Below are 15,276 nucleotides of genomic sequence, written 5' to 3'. Positions count from 1 at the left end.
CACAGTCCCGGAGTCGTTATCACTTCACAGTCCCGGAGTCGTTATCACAGTTCGTTATCACTTCACAGTCACATAACATCAGAGTCGTTATCACTTCACAGTCCCGGAGTCGTTATCTCTTGACCGTCATCAGAGTCGTTATCACTTCACAGTCCCGGAGTCGTTATCACTTCACAGTCACATAACATCAGAGTCGTTATCACTTCACAGTCCCGGAGTCGTTATCACTTCACAGTCACATAACATCAGAGTCGTTATCACTTCACAGTCCCGGAGTCGTTATCACTTCACAGTCCCGGAGTCGTTATCACTTCACAGTCAGAGTCGTTATCACTTCACAGTCCCGGTGTTGTTATCACTTCACAGTTATCACATATCACTTCAGTCACATAACATCAGAGTCGTTATCACTTCACAGTCCCGGAGTCGTTATCACTTCACAGTCACATAACATCAGAGTCGTTATCACTTCACAGTCCACTTCACAGTCGTTATCACTTCACAGTCACATAACATCAGAGTCGTTATCACTTCACAGTCCCGGAGTCGTTATCACTTCACAGTCACGTAATATCAGAGTCGTTATCACTTCACAGTCCCGGAGTCGTTATCACTTCACAGTCCCATATCACTTCACAGTCCCGGAGTCATCACTTCACAGTCACATAACATCAGAGTCGTTATCACTTCACAGTCCATCAGGAGTCGTTATCACTTCACAGTCACATAACATCAGGAGTCGTTATCACTTCACAGTCCCGGAGTCGTTATCACTTCACAGTCACATAACATCAGAGTCGTTATCACTTCACAGTCCCGGAGTCGTTATCACTTCACAGTCACATAACATCAGAGTCGTTATCACTTCACAGTCCCGTCGTTATCACTTACAGTCACGTTATCACTTCACAGTCACATAACATCAGAGTCGTTATCACTTCACAGTCCGGTGTTGTTATCACTTCTAAGTCACATATCATCAGAGTCGTTATCACTTCACAGTCCCGGAGTCGTTATCACTTCACAGTCCCGGAGTCGTTATCACTTCACAGTCACATAACATCAGAGTCGTTATCACTTCACAGTGCCGGTGTTGTTATCACTTCTAAGTCACATATCATCAGAGCCGTTATCACTTCACAGTCCCGGAGTCGTTATCACTTCACAGTCACATAACATCAGAGTCGTTATCACTTTACAGTCCCGGTGTTGTTATCACTTCTAAGTCACATAACATCAGAGTCGTTATCACTTCACAGTCCCGGAGTCGTTATCACTTCACAGTCAGTCGTTATCACTTCACAGTCCCGGAGTCGTTATCACTTCACAGTCCCGAGTCGTTATCACTTCACAGTCCCGGAGTCGTTATCACTTCACAGTCCCGGAGTCGTTATCACTTCACAGTCCCGGAGGTTATCACTTCACAGTCACATAACATCAGAGTCGTTATCACTTCACAGTGCCGGTGTTGTTATCACTTCTAAGTCACATATCATCAGAGCCGTTATCACTTCACAGTCCCGGAGTCGTTATCACTTCACAGTCACATAACATCAGAGTCGTTATCACTTCACAGTCCCGGAGTCGTTATCACTTCACAGTCCCATCAGAGTCGTTATCACTTCACAGAGTCGTTATCACTTCACAGTCCCGGAGTCGTTATCACTTCACAGTCCCGGATCACTTCACAGTCCCGGAGTTATCACTTCACAGTCACATAACATCAGAGTCGTTATCACTTCACAGTCCCGGAGTCGTTATCACTTCACAGTCGTTTATCACTTCACAGTCACGTAACATCAGAGTCGTTACCACTTCACAGTCCCGGAGTCGTTATCACTTCACAGTCACATAGCATCAGAGTCGTTATCACTTCACAGTGCCGGTGTTGTTATCACTTCTAAGTCACATAGCCGTTATCACTTCACAGAGTCGTTATCACTTCACAGTCACATAACATCAGGAGTCGTTATCACTTCACAGTCACATAACATCAGAGTCGTTATCACTTCACAGTCCCGGAGTCGTTATCACTTCACAGTCCCGGAGTCGTTATCACTTCACAGTCCCGGAGTCGTTATCACTTCACAGTCCCGGAGTCGTTATCACTTCACAGTCACATAACATCAGAGTCGTTATCACTTCACAGTCCCGGAGTCGTTATCACTTCAAAGTCACATAACATCAGAGTCGTTATCACTTCACAGTCCCGGTGTTGTTATCACTTCAAAGTCACATAACATCAGAGTCGTTATCACTTCACAGTCCCGGAGTCGTTATCACTTCACAGTCATGTAACATCAGAGTCGTTATCACTTCACAGTCCCGGAGTCGTTGTCACCTAACAGTCCCGGAGTCGTTATCACTTCACAGTCCCGGAGTCGTTGTCACCTAACAGTCCCGGAGTCGTTATCACTTCACAGTCCCGGAGTCGTTATCCGTCGTTATCACTTCACAGTCACATAACATCAGAGTCGTTATCACTTCACAGTCCCGGAGTCGTTATCACTTCACAGTCCCGTAACATCAGAGTCGTTATCACTTCACAGTCCCGGAGTCGTTATCACTTCACAGTCCCGTAACATCAGAGTCGTTATCACTTCACAGTCCCGGAGTCGTTATCACTTCACAGTCCCGGAGTCGTTATCACTTCACAGTCCCGGAGTCGTTATCACTTCACAGTCACATAACATCAGAGTCGTTATCACTTCACAGTGCCGGTGTTGTTATCACTTCAAAGTCACATAACATCAGAGTCGTTATCACTTCACAGTCCCGGAGTCGTTATCACTTCACAGTCATGTAACATCAGAGTCGTTATCACTTCACAGTCCACTTAAACAGTCGGAGTCGTTATCACTTCACAGTCCCATCAGAGTCGTTATCACTTCACAGTCCAGAGTCGTTATCACTTCACAGTCCCGGAGTCGTTATCACTTCACAGTCCCGGAGTCGTTATCACTTCACAGTCCCGGAGTCGTTATCACTTCACAGTCCCGTAACATCAGAGTCGTTATCACTTCACAGTCCCGTAACATCAGAGTCGTTATCACTTCACAGTCCCGGAGTCGTTATCACTTCACAGTCCCATCAGAGTCGTTATCACTTCACAGTCCCGGAGTCGTTATCACTTCACAGTCACGTAACATCAGAGTCGTTGTCACTTCACAGTCCCGGAGTCGTTATCACTTAACAGTCCCGGAGTAGTTATCACTTCACAGTCACGTAACATCAGAGTCGTTGTCACCTAACAGTCCCGGAGTCGTTATCACTTCATAGTCCCGGAGTCGTTATCACTTCACAGTCACATAACATCAGAGTCGTTATCACTTCACAGTCCCGGAGTCGTTATCACTTCACAGTCACGTAACATCAGAGTCGTTGTCACCTAACAGTCCCGGAGTCGTTAATACTTCACAGTCACATAACATCAGAGTCGTTATCACTTCACAGTCCCGGAGTCGTTATCACTTCACAGTCACGTAACATCAGAGTCGTTGTCACCTAACAGTCCCGGAGTCGTTAATACTTCACAGTCCCGGAGTCGTTATCACTTCACAGTCACATAACATCAGAGTCGTTATCACTTCACAGTCCCGGAGTCGTTATCACTTCACAGTCACGTAACATCAGAGTCGTTGTCACCTAACAGCCCCCGAGACGTTATCCCTTGACAGTAGCTGAGTCGTTATCACTTCACATTCACATAACATCAGAGTCGTTATCACTTCACAGTCCCGGAGTCGTTATCACTTCACAGTCACGTAACATCAGAGTCGTTGTCACCTAACAGTCCCGGAGTCGTTAATACTTCACAGTCACATAACATCAGAGTCGTTATCACTTCACAGTCCATAACATCAGAGTCGTTATCACTTCACAGAGTCGTTATCACTTCACAGTCACGTAACATCAGAGTCGTTGTCACCTAACAGTCCCGGAGTCGTTAATACTTCACAGTCACATAACATCAGAGTCGTTATCACTTCACAGTCCCGGAGTCGTTATCACTTCACAGTCCCGGAGTCGTTGTCACCTAACAGTCCCGGAGTCGTTAATACTTCACAGTCACATAACATCAGAGTCGTTATCACTTCACAGTCCCGGAGTCGTTATCACTTCACAGTTCCGGAGTCGTTATCACTTCACAGTCACATAACATCAGAGTCGTTATCACTTCACAGTCCCCTAAAATCGGAGTTACTTATTCCACTTTGGTTACTCTTTTCACTTTCCTGTTGTTCAATCGTCAATTTTCCATTTTGCTTTCTCCTATTTAGTGTTTGTACTAGTTGTTATTTTGTACCCTGACTTTCAGTCTATCCATTTGTACTCTTTGTCATCTTTAAAACGCTCAACGAAGAAAAAGATTTCATCAGAATTTTTTAACCAGTCATACAATTTAGATATTCCGATGTTTTTCTATTTACACAAAATGGAAGTATAGAAAGGTTGAATTTTTAATTTTCTGCTGATACAGTTTACTGCTTGGTGAGAAGATAAGCTAAGGGAGATAAATCGTGTTTGAAATTCGGAAAAAATATCTAGGGTATGTTTTATATGTAGTTTGGAAGTCCATTGATATTTGATAAGAAATAATCAGTTTCATTCGTTTAATATAATTTCTGGAAAAACAAAAGTCAAAGAGAAATTTAATAGGACAAAGAAATGGCGAGCAAAATGGTCCAATACTAGAACGAGGTTAAGCAATCATTCAGTCGCTATTGGCTGCAGTATACTCAATCAATGTGTGGTCTATTTAGGTTTAATATTGTTGGGAGTCCTACCAACAAGAAAAGTAATCTAATTGGTACCAGACATCTTTACACTAATACACATCTTCTCTATGGACATATTTACTGTACATTTAATGTCGTTTGGCTATATGTGAGACCGTCATTTTTCAGAAAACCAGATTAGATACATCTACGTCAAACAGCTCTTTCGTTCCGTTTATATTACTTAATTTTCTATTAATAGCTTTAGTCAATTAAGGATGACTACCCGGTGTGTTCTAGGCTAGTACATCTGTTGTGTTCTGTATAAATCTCCTCCGAACAGTGCGGATTTACAACACCTACATCTGTATATAATAGTTCTTTATCTTTAAATGAGTTTTATTAGCCCAAGGCTTTTCTCGTTTGCGGTGTTCAAATTTGTTCTAAAAGTATATGTGCGGAGATATTTTCATTAAAAGCGGCGCCTTTTAATTTTGAGGATACATAAACATATTTCAGCTGTTAGTGTACATATAATGCCTTGTTTTTTTAATCTTGGCATCAAAAAAGTATCGTATTTTCGAATTCTTCACGATGTATGTAGATATCTCGATACCGAAAAAATAATTTTTATTGCCAGATGAACAATATTAAGAACGATTGAAGTTAAGGAAAATCCTCTTGAGAACCAATTGTGATATTTCAGAAATGTAAGAAATGCGGAGCTTAACAGTCACGTGACGTCGTTCGCCACATATCTCCAGCACCTCGTGGCCTCCAGGACTTTCTTCGGGTGCCAGTCTAATTGGTACGACATCTTTACACTAATACACATCTTCCTATGGACATATTTACTGTACATTTAATATTTGTAACATATGTGGACCGTCATTTTTCAAAAACCAGATTAGATACATCTACGTCACACAGCTCTGTTGGTGATATTACTTAATTTTCTATTAATAGCTTTAGTCAATTAAGTACTGGTGTGTTCTAGGCTAGTACATCTGTTGTGTTCTGTATAAATCTCCTCCGAATAGTGCGGATTTACAACACCTACATCTGTATATAATAGTTCTTTATCTTTAAATGAGTTTTATTAGCCCAAGGCTTTTCTCGTTTGCGGTGTTCAAATTTGTTCTAAAAGTATATGTGCGGAGATATTTTCATTAAAAGCGGCGCCTTTTAATTTTGAGGATACATAAACATATTTCAGCTGTTAGTGTACATATAATGCCTTGTTTTTTTAATCTTGGCATCAAAAAAGTATCGTATTTTCGAATTCTTCACGATGTATGTAGATATCTCGATACCGAAAAAATAATTTTTATTGCCAGATGAACAATATTAAGAACGATTGAAGTTAAGGAAAATCTTTTTTCTCTTGAGAACCAATTGTGATATTTCAGAAATGTAAGAAATGCGGAAATGCTTAACAGTCACGTGACGTCGTTCGCCACATATCTCCAGCACCTCGTGGCCTCCAGGACTTTCTTCGGGTGCCAGTCTATTTTACGCCGACTAACGAATTACCTTGGACAGGTACAAGAATATTTGTAACATACATGTGGACTTGTTCAATGCGTTCGAATGTCTGCCACACAACCTGTTGGTGAAGAAGCTGCGGGAAAGTACTGTGAGTCTGAGGGTAGTGTCGTAAGTCTGAGGATAGTGCCGCGAGTCTGAGGGTAGTGTTATGAGTCTGAGGACAGTGCCATGAGTCTGAGGGTAGTGCGTGAGACTGAGGGAAGTGCCGTGAGTCTGAGGGTAGTGTTATGAGTCTGAGGACAGTGCCATGAGTCTGAGGGTAGTGCCGTGAGTCTGACAGTAGTGTCGTGAGTCTGACGATAGTGTTGTGAGTCTGAGGGTAGTGCCGTGAGTCTGACGGTAGTGTCGTGAGTCTGAGGATAGTGTCGTGAGTCTGAGGGTAGTGCCATGAGTCTGACGGTAGTGCCGTGAGTCTGACGGTAGTGTCGTGAGTCTGACGATAGTGTTGTGAGTCTAAGGGCAGTGCCGTGAGTCTGACGGTAGTGCCGTGAGTCTGATGGTAGTGTCGTGAGTATGACGATAGTGTTGTGAGTCTGAGGGAAGTGCCGTGAGTCTGACGATAGTGTTGTGAGTCTGAGGGAAGTGCCGTGAGTCTGAGGATAGTGTCGTGAGTCTGAGGGTAGTGTCATGAGGAGTCTGAGGGTAGTGCCGTGAGTCTGACGGTAGTGTCGTGGGTCTGATTTTTACCTACAATGTACATCCTGGGTCATCGGTCAGTGACTGGCGGCACCTAGAGGGGTGTCATTGGCCCAGCACTTTTGGATTAACGGTAACATCACTACAATGAAAATCCTATCGTTTTATAGTAGATAAATACTTCTATTTCTTTTGATGACATTTGAAATGACTATATATAGTTACAGGATACACTGAATTAATGACCAATAAGGTTTGTCTTATCTCATGAAAATATTCCAGATTTAATCAATCATGAAAATGTCTCTCACATTTTCACAAAAGAAAGTCAGTGGAACTGCCAAGAATTAATGCTGTCTGGTTTGGCTGTTTCCGCTTAAAGGCGGTAAGAGTGAGAAACGTCTACTTAACGAGCTCAGGGCAGCGCGTTCGTTTCCGATTTCTTCTTGTACTCTCTAGAGTCTGGTTGTCACTATTTACAGCTGCCTCTTGTGTTCTAGCTAGATTCCCTGCCATTCCCTGTTTTAATTATGTGTTTGTTTCTTCATATATCAGTCCTGTAGTTTTATCTAATCTTTTGACAATGCTTCGTCATGTTCAATAATACAGTGGGACCTCGATATCTCGAAGTCGGCGGGACCGGGGAAAACTTCATGTTATCCGAGTATTCGATTTAAAATGACATCGAATGTTTAGTGTTAAGTGTGGCCGAGATTACTTCGAATTATACAGGATCTTCGAGTTATAAAAGTTCGAGATAACGAGGTTTGACTGTACTATAATACTAGAAATGTATTTTAAAATGTTACAACATAATAGTTGATTTGGATGATTTTATTCATCTTACTATACTAGGCAGTGTATGTTAAAGCATCGGTCTTTATTTACTGTACCTGAGATTGTTGTAAATGGATTGTTTGTATAACAGTAAAACTATGTTTAAGTCCCACTGTTTTCGGTTTTATGCAATATATTGTAAAATGTCAGTGATTTGAAGTTTTAGACGGCACGTTTTCGGTGACAGTACCCGATGATTCGTCTGAAGGTGAGTCTGATGAGAGTAAAGAATGTAGCTGACAAGGACTCCCTCTGGTGGCGTTTTCGTCGATGACATCCTGCATTGCCCTCCCCTTTGTTTCCGGTATAAATAACGTACACACCGCCGAGATCAACAGAAGTCCTCCACATATGAAGTATAATGCACCAGGAAAGTGATGATTCTGTAGACAATAAAACGCAATGAGTATGAGCCGTGACAAGTCTATATGTTCAGGGTGTTGTTTAACAAAGAGACTTGTTCACACAAAAGAATCATTGGTATGAAATTTATATTTACAAGCAAATTAAATTATCCAGATGATCATGGTTTTGACAAGAAAAAAATGTCGTAAAATGTCGGTTTAACCTCCCCCGCCCCACCCTTCTCTCTCTCTCTCCAAATACCCACAAATAAAACCCACAAACATACACAAAGGTGAGAGCAAATAAATATATTACTCTCCACACTGTGTTCTACATAACAACATTCAACTTTCTAACGAGCTCTAAAAACACACAAAGTGTGTAGGTTATTTCCTCCCTGTTATAGACAAACACACAAAGTGTTTAGGTTATTTCCACCCTGTCACAGACATTGAACAATAATTCATAATCAAACAATGCATATCATTGGCTATAAAAAGAACACGTGACATACAAAAGTCAATCAACTTACCAGATAAACAACTAGTGGCGCCACCATCCCACCGACTCTGCTGACGGAGCATTGTAAACCAAATCCAATGTTTCTGGAAACATTGACAGAACGATATCGCATGTTGATCATTATCTGATTTGCATACTTATAATTAGCAAGACCAAGTTATTTTGGGATTTAACTTGTCAAAAAAAACTCGTTTTACCGAATTCTTGATAGATATACACATCATATATTTCAAAAGTTTTAGAAACTGAATAGAAAATGACAAAACAAAATGCATTCGTTATTGAAATCTTCTGACATTCTCTTTAGCCAGAATGAAATAAATGATAACACTAAGATAATAAACCATTAGCAGATAAATTATTAATGAATATTAAAAAATTGAATGATTAATAATACTTATCTTTACTATAATTATACATGGATAGGTACAATGTTATATCTAACCTAACAACTGTAGGGTAGTTTTCGGTGGTCAGTAACATGAGGGCTGACCATCCTGCAGCAACACCCATTTTCGCTGCCATCGCAAATCCATTCATTAGTTGATGCTTCAGTTCAATATCTGAAAAACAGTGTCCATGTAATGGAAAACATGCGGTATCAGATGATTCAGATATGACTAGAAATCCACTCTAAGATCGAAACCTTGCCAAGTCAGTACAGTCAGCTTTTGGTTCACTTGGGTGTTAAACACCGATTTAAAAGTTTCTATCCGCTGCTTGTTTATAGCTAAGGTAAACTATCCCTAGATATATCTGTGATTATATATATACGTGTGATTTATACTTATATCTGTAATCCACATATAGTACATATACCTGTGATTTGTACAAAACATACCTGTGATCTGTGTTACGGCAACAACGATTGAGGAAAGGCTTGAAATTGTGAAAAACCCAAACGCTGTGCACTTCCTTCCAAATCTAAGGACGGAAAAACATAAACACTGATTAAATTGGTTATAGTTCACGTTTACTGAAAGTGTTTATGTTACCACAAACAAATTGTTAATGAACCAATCAGATGTGTATCCCTGATTTGAGGAGAAGAGCTCTGTGTTTATATTATAACTATCGTGGAAATGTTGCCAGTAAAATATTTTTTGAATTAATGTTTTGAACTTCATCAGTATCATTGCAGGATTATATTTTTTTCAAAATCATTTATAAATATAAATCAAAAGAAAATGGTCATTACGATGTCGTTTCCTAGCTAATCACAAATTCAAATTCATTCAATTTGGGAATTGGACATGAAAAACAATAAGACAAAATAATGAAAAGACAGGTTGTTTTCGCGAATATTTTTACACAATACATCGAAGTTCTGACAAACGCCTTGGACATTTGCATATCTTCAGAAATAGCAATCTCCGTATGGACTATTTTCATACGGAAATCAAGGAATGATATATTAAAATCAATTCAGATTTGTGATTGAGAATGTTGATAAAAACAACAAAATGCATTTATCAACAGTAATTTTCATGACTACATTCCTACTTCATGCTTACTTGTTGGACAGATAGTATGTTGACATCTGAGCGGGTACCTCAACAACGGTGAGTAGAAACATGTTATAGAAAAGGCTCCCGGATAGGCTCTGTACACCAAACGAGATAGCATAATAACCGTAACCACATGACAACCTAAAACAAAAAAAATCCATCAAAATTCAGCGTTATCGATCATGTGAAAATAAAAGGTCTTGTACGACGTTAGCTTCTATAAAAACCCACAACATCAACGTCATTTTAAGTCATTTCGGAACAATGTATGGTGAAGTAAGACGAAATCGTACTCCGACATGTAAAGGAAACCAGCAGGGAGATTGGTTATATGCACCGTTCGGGTGGAGAGTCATAGCAATATTTGACAGATATGTCAAGGGGTTTCCTAGTGAAATTACTTTTTTACTGTACTTGGGAGATGTGGCGTCATAATATGACAATGTAGATAAGAATCAAGTATTCGTTCTCCTTTCAAGGACAAATGAGTCTATTCTGCTTCTTAACACGACCATATTAACGATGATTTAGGTAGTTGATCTCAATCCATCGCCAACTTGATAGCTAGTATATTTGTAGTACACTTACCATCCGACACCGAGAAGAAACGTATACTTCCGGAGTGTTTTCGACGAGAAGATATCCTTCACCGTGTACTTCCTTTCATCTATCGCCTTATCAATGTCAGCGAGCATACGGAGTTTCTGGAGATCAGGAACAGGTCGACCGTTAATGCGTGCCATCATCCGTACGACATCCTTCGCCTCGTTGATTTTATTATGGGACACCAGATATCGAAAACTCTCAGGGGTCACCCTAAATATTAACGTTATTAAATCATTCCTCTCATTCAACAATGTATGTAAACTCATTTTTTTCTGAACTATTTATGAAGCCGAACTTTCAAATAATTGCAATCTAATGTTTTTCAGGCATTGTATAATAACATATTGTATGAGCAGCTAGAGTGATCATAGCATCACTCCTTGATAAAACAACTAGGAAGAGTGTTGTCATTATCATGTCGATTTCGTAGAGAAATGTCCTGTTATAATGTTTACTTTGAAGCGGTATGCTCTTAAAGAATAATCGGTTAGTGGTCATTGACAAGAGCAAGGCAAAAATGGAAAATGTCGAAGATGAAACTAAATTATTCATTCTGTCAATCCTTTGTTGATTTACATTTCTTTTAAATATTTTAGATCCTAGCATTCTATTTACCACCAAAAGAAGATCCACGGAGCAGTCATGACAGCTGTAGCGAAATGGATGTGGCTCCAATCTCGAAGCCAACTGGATAGGAAGCCGAGTGCGCATGCCCAGACAGCCCATGATGGGAAGGCAACGACGATGGGTCTGTGTTTGGAAGGAATGAATTCCATCATAAAATTATAGAATACTGTCAAATAACATCCGGATCCGAATCCCAGCAAAAAGCGCATAACTGCAAACATTTTCCAAGAAGTGGAGAATCCAGCGATAACATTACAGATGACAAGCATGAGTAAAGACATGAAGTAGGTAGGCTTCCGGCCAATTCCATCAGCTATATGACCAGCGGTGAGTCCACTCACAAGTAGACCAATCATCTGGATTGTGGTGATCGTGGAGGCTACCCAGTCTTTGTCGCAAATCAAGGACCACTGAATAGATTAAAGTCATCTGTTTATACTTCCTATGTTTACAATAATATATGTCAATATAGAAACACATTTCAAATGCTGATTTACAGCTAATTATCAGGAGAGCAGTAGAATGATGATTTTTTCCATAAGATAATTTTTAATGCACCGTTGTATATTTATCTAGTTTTAAATGAACCATTATATAAAGCATTCAGTAATATTTCTTTAACGTTTCGATACTTTCATTTTGCGAGAAAAATACAAGTTTGAAATGTTCTGAAAACTCATTTCAATATAAAGGAAAATCAGACACTGCTATGTTTTTCTCGTTGTGGTTATACTCACCTCGCTGACGATTGTGTTCATATCGCCAGCAAACTTGAAGTCAGTGCAACCGTCGGATGTAGAATTACCGGAAGGATAACATTGTTGAAAAGATGCGCTTCCATTACTATGCGCAGGGTTCAAAGTTGAAAGATTGTTGTGTGATGTGTAATCGTTTACACCGTTTTCACATTGCCAAGATGGAATCGCCCCAGCAAACGTCATAACGAGCATGCTCCATGTCGGCCCTACTTTACTCATACTGACCGAGGAAAACAAAAGGATCTGGAATCTGGAAAAGCCTCCGCTAGCGTCTATAAGACCTTCTAAATACTCACTTGTCGCCGCCATTTTTACGAATACCTGGGATGACTTTCAACTACAACAGAAACACAAAATACGTACATATTATGTAGGGTAGTCCGTATCTTGTGAACGTTCTATTTCCTAATCTTAATAAATTTTCAATTTGGAATACATTTTTATTTTTTAAGAATAAATACTCACTGTACTGTTAACAACATTTTGTAGATATCAATATTTTGACGTAGATATCACGTAGGTAGTACCCTGATTATATTTTCACCTCTCGATACGATTGTTGTCGAGTCCGGTCGGCTACAGGTGAGTTTGATTACATGTCCGCGGTTCGGATTTCTGTTGTGGCTTTCAGAAATCTTCGGCACCCAAACTCTTTGACGTCAATCCACCAGGCGTTGGTGACTTTAACAATGGATATGACTATTTATGGCAAAGATTTTTCTTTTACAATTTGTATCATGCTTTTCGTACATATGCACCACTATAATTCATGTTTTGTATTGATCTTACGCATGTTTGGCCTGACATCATGTTCCGTTTTCCCCATTTATCTCAATCATAAATGAGTTTTATTTATAATGCAGTTTTTATTGGGTTTATTTGTATGAAGTTTGATGTACATTTGTATGTTAAACTCTATCAGTAAAGCCATTGTTAAGTTTTGTTATACATGTGAAACAAATGTTTTCATGCTAGAAACCATCAACAACCGTTTAATAGTTTGTGTTCATATAACATACAGATTGATATGAATGATGTAAACAAAATTTGTTATGAGAAAAACATACCAGTCTCATAACAGTCGTGTTTTTGTTTACGGTATATCTGAGCTATGTAAAACATTACTGTAGGTAAATTTGTAGCAACACATAACATCGCACTCACAATGATGTATTTACGATATTCTGGTGGAAGATGGACAAACGGTGTACAGAAATGGCATCGTTTTTATAGCCTTTTAAATGTTTATCTTCTATTGCTTTTTAGACTATCGGTTATTGAAAAATACATCATTTCATATATTAGATAATTGTAGATCTACATTATATAAATGAATGTACTTCTGACCTCACAGCGTTAAGGTAAGCAGTTGGACATCATTGTATTGTAGATAATTAACTTGTCAACACAATCTATAACTATACTTTAAACTTACATATTTTAGAGGTAATCTTACAATACGTTGCAAATATGATTGTGCTTATTGCAGTTTTTGAATGTCGATTCTACAAAAAATTTACGGATGGGCTTATTCATGTTTGCGTTAATTTATCAAAAGAAGTAGTAGGGCACCAGGATTGGATTACGACAAATTCAGTACGTTAACAGTACACTGTATGATGACCTTCCGCTTCCGCTGTTTTTAAAATACCAACATGACAACATAATCATAATTCAAATTCAAATTCCATTCAACTACGGCAAAATATGGACAAAGAAAAACATACACGGAGAAAGTAATGAAAAAGTACAAGGGGAATAAGGTGCTCCGGAAGAGTAAGCGTCTTCTGCTAACCTTGGTCAATCCAAGTAAGAAATTTCATGTTCTCAAATGGGAACAAGGTATATAACAACGGGACCAACAAGCAAACTAACGAGCATCAAATACGTCCAACTTCATTGTAGCTCAAAATAATAGAATATTTCTCAATCAGATCACTATGGCGACCATTAAACTTCCATATAATTTTCATCAACCAGTGTGTTACGAGTTTGTCAGACATTTGATGATTGCACGAAAATCATGATAGTGGGATCAGGCCCTTGACTATCGAATCAAATTAGACATGTAAATAACATAGCGTGGAGATGCAGGAAAATTTCTATCCAGAAATGGAAAATTCACAATAGAGAAATTGAATCATCACGTTTATCATGTAACATGGGACGAGCCTCGGTTTAATATTCAAGGGAAAATACACAGGAAAACCAGAATAATTACACAAATATACAAATTTATTTACATTGTGTACACCTAAATACTGACAAGTTAGCACTCACTCTCGCGACACTCTCAGTCACTTATCTATACTAGTACTAGTAACTCTTCACAGGTAGAGGGGTTGTTGTTGTATTACGTCACCCGTTGACAGTGAATACATATCTATCCATTAGCACAGACCGTGATAGCAGTATACAAGGTAAGAGAAGGTAAACTCCTCTGGTGATGACGCTAACAACTTCGGTCCAATAAAGATAATACCTGGAAGTGGCTTAATAGTGAACATACTCGGGAAATACACATCGCTGGACACACGAAGCGTAAATATAACTTGATTAACCTAGAGACACAAATTTTCCACAATTCGACTACCTAATCATATATATAGGTTAAATATCTAAACATATACATTATTTAAATACGTGTTCTATTATTATTTCAAAACAATTTGTCGAGCACTGTTTTGTTACACTCCGTATATTTCTTCTGTGATCTGGATTAAATATAAAATCCCTTTATACTGACTTTTTCATTTGTTTGCATAAAAAGACAAATGCTTATGATCGTTTACCATGGAGTTCGAAAATAAAACAGAATTCAGTTATATATAGCATTACTTCAGCATCATAAGAACTATTAATCACCTGTGTACATTGATACTGTAACAATATTTACGTCAGTCTGACCTTGCTCAGAATCTGCACCTTGTTTACTGCTCTCCTTCAATAAATCAATAAAAAGGAACACCATAGAATACAGGTGCATATTTACATTTCTTCACATAAAATATCCCACGTTATTTAAAAAAAAAAAATTTATCTTTAATACTTGACAACAGCACAAATATGTACAATTATCGACAAGACCAGGCTTAAACACCAGAAATAAAACTCGAGCCGTAAAAAAAGGAATACCTTCTGGCATTCAACGGTAAGAAATTGAAAAAAATA

The 15,276-nt window shown here is 38.9% G+C and overlaps 1 protein-coding gene across 1 annotated transcript; it reads right to left on the bottom strand.

The window, feature by feature from the left end:
• Positions 1 to 7,885: 7,885 nt before the first annotated feature.
• Positions 7,886 to 12,390, bottom strand: LOC132545601 (solute carrier family 22 member 21-like). The gene is made up of 8 exons (XM_060209300.1): positions 12,085 to 12,390; positions 11,336 to 11,757; positions 10,703 to 10,930; positions 10,121 to 10,255; positions 9,448 to 9,530; positions 9,052 to 9,169; positions 8,617 to 8,689; positions 7,886 to 8,122 (listed from the first exon to the last, which is right to left on the bottom strand). Exons 1-8 carry the CDS (start codon positions 12,322 to 12,324, stop codon positions 7,886 to 7,888), a joined length of 1,536 nt encoding a protein of 511 aa, XP_060065283.1. The 5' UTR covers positions 12,325 to 12,390.
• Positions 12,391 to 15,276: the final 2,886 nt, after the last annotated feature.

This window comes from Ylistrum balloti, unplaced genomic scaffold, assembly GCF_031769215.1.
Source record: "Ylistrum balloti isolate Yb309-2 unplaced genomic scaffold, AGI_CSIRO_Ybal_v1 Utg369598, whole genome shotgun sequence".
NCBI lineage: Eukaryota > Metazoa > Mollusca > Bivalvia > Pectinida > Pectinidae > Ylistrum > Ylistrum balloti.
Note: the sequence above shows the minus strand (reverse complement) of the source record. Positions and strands in the feature narration are given on the sequence as shown.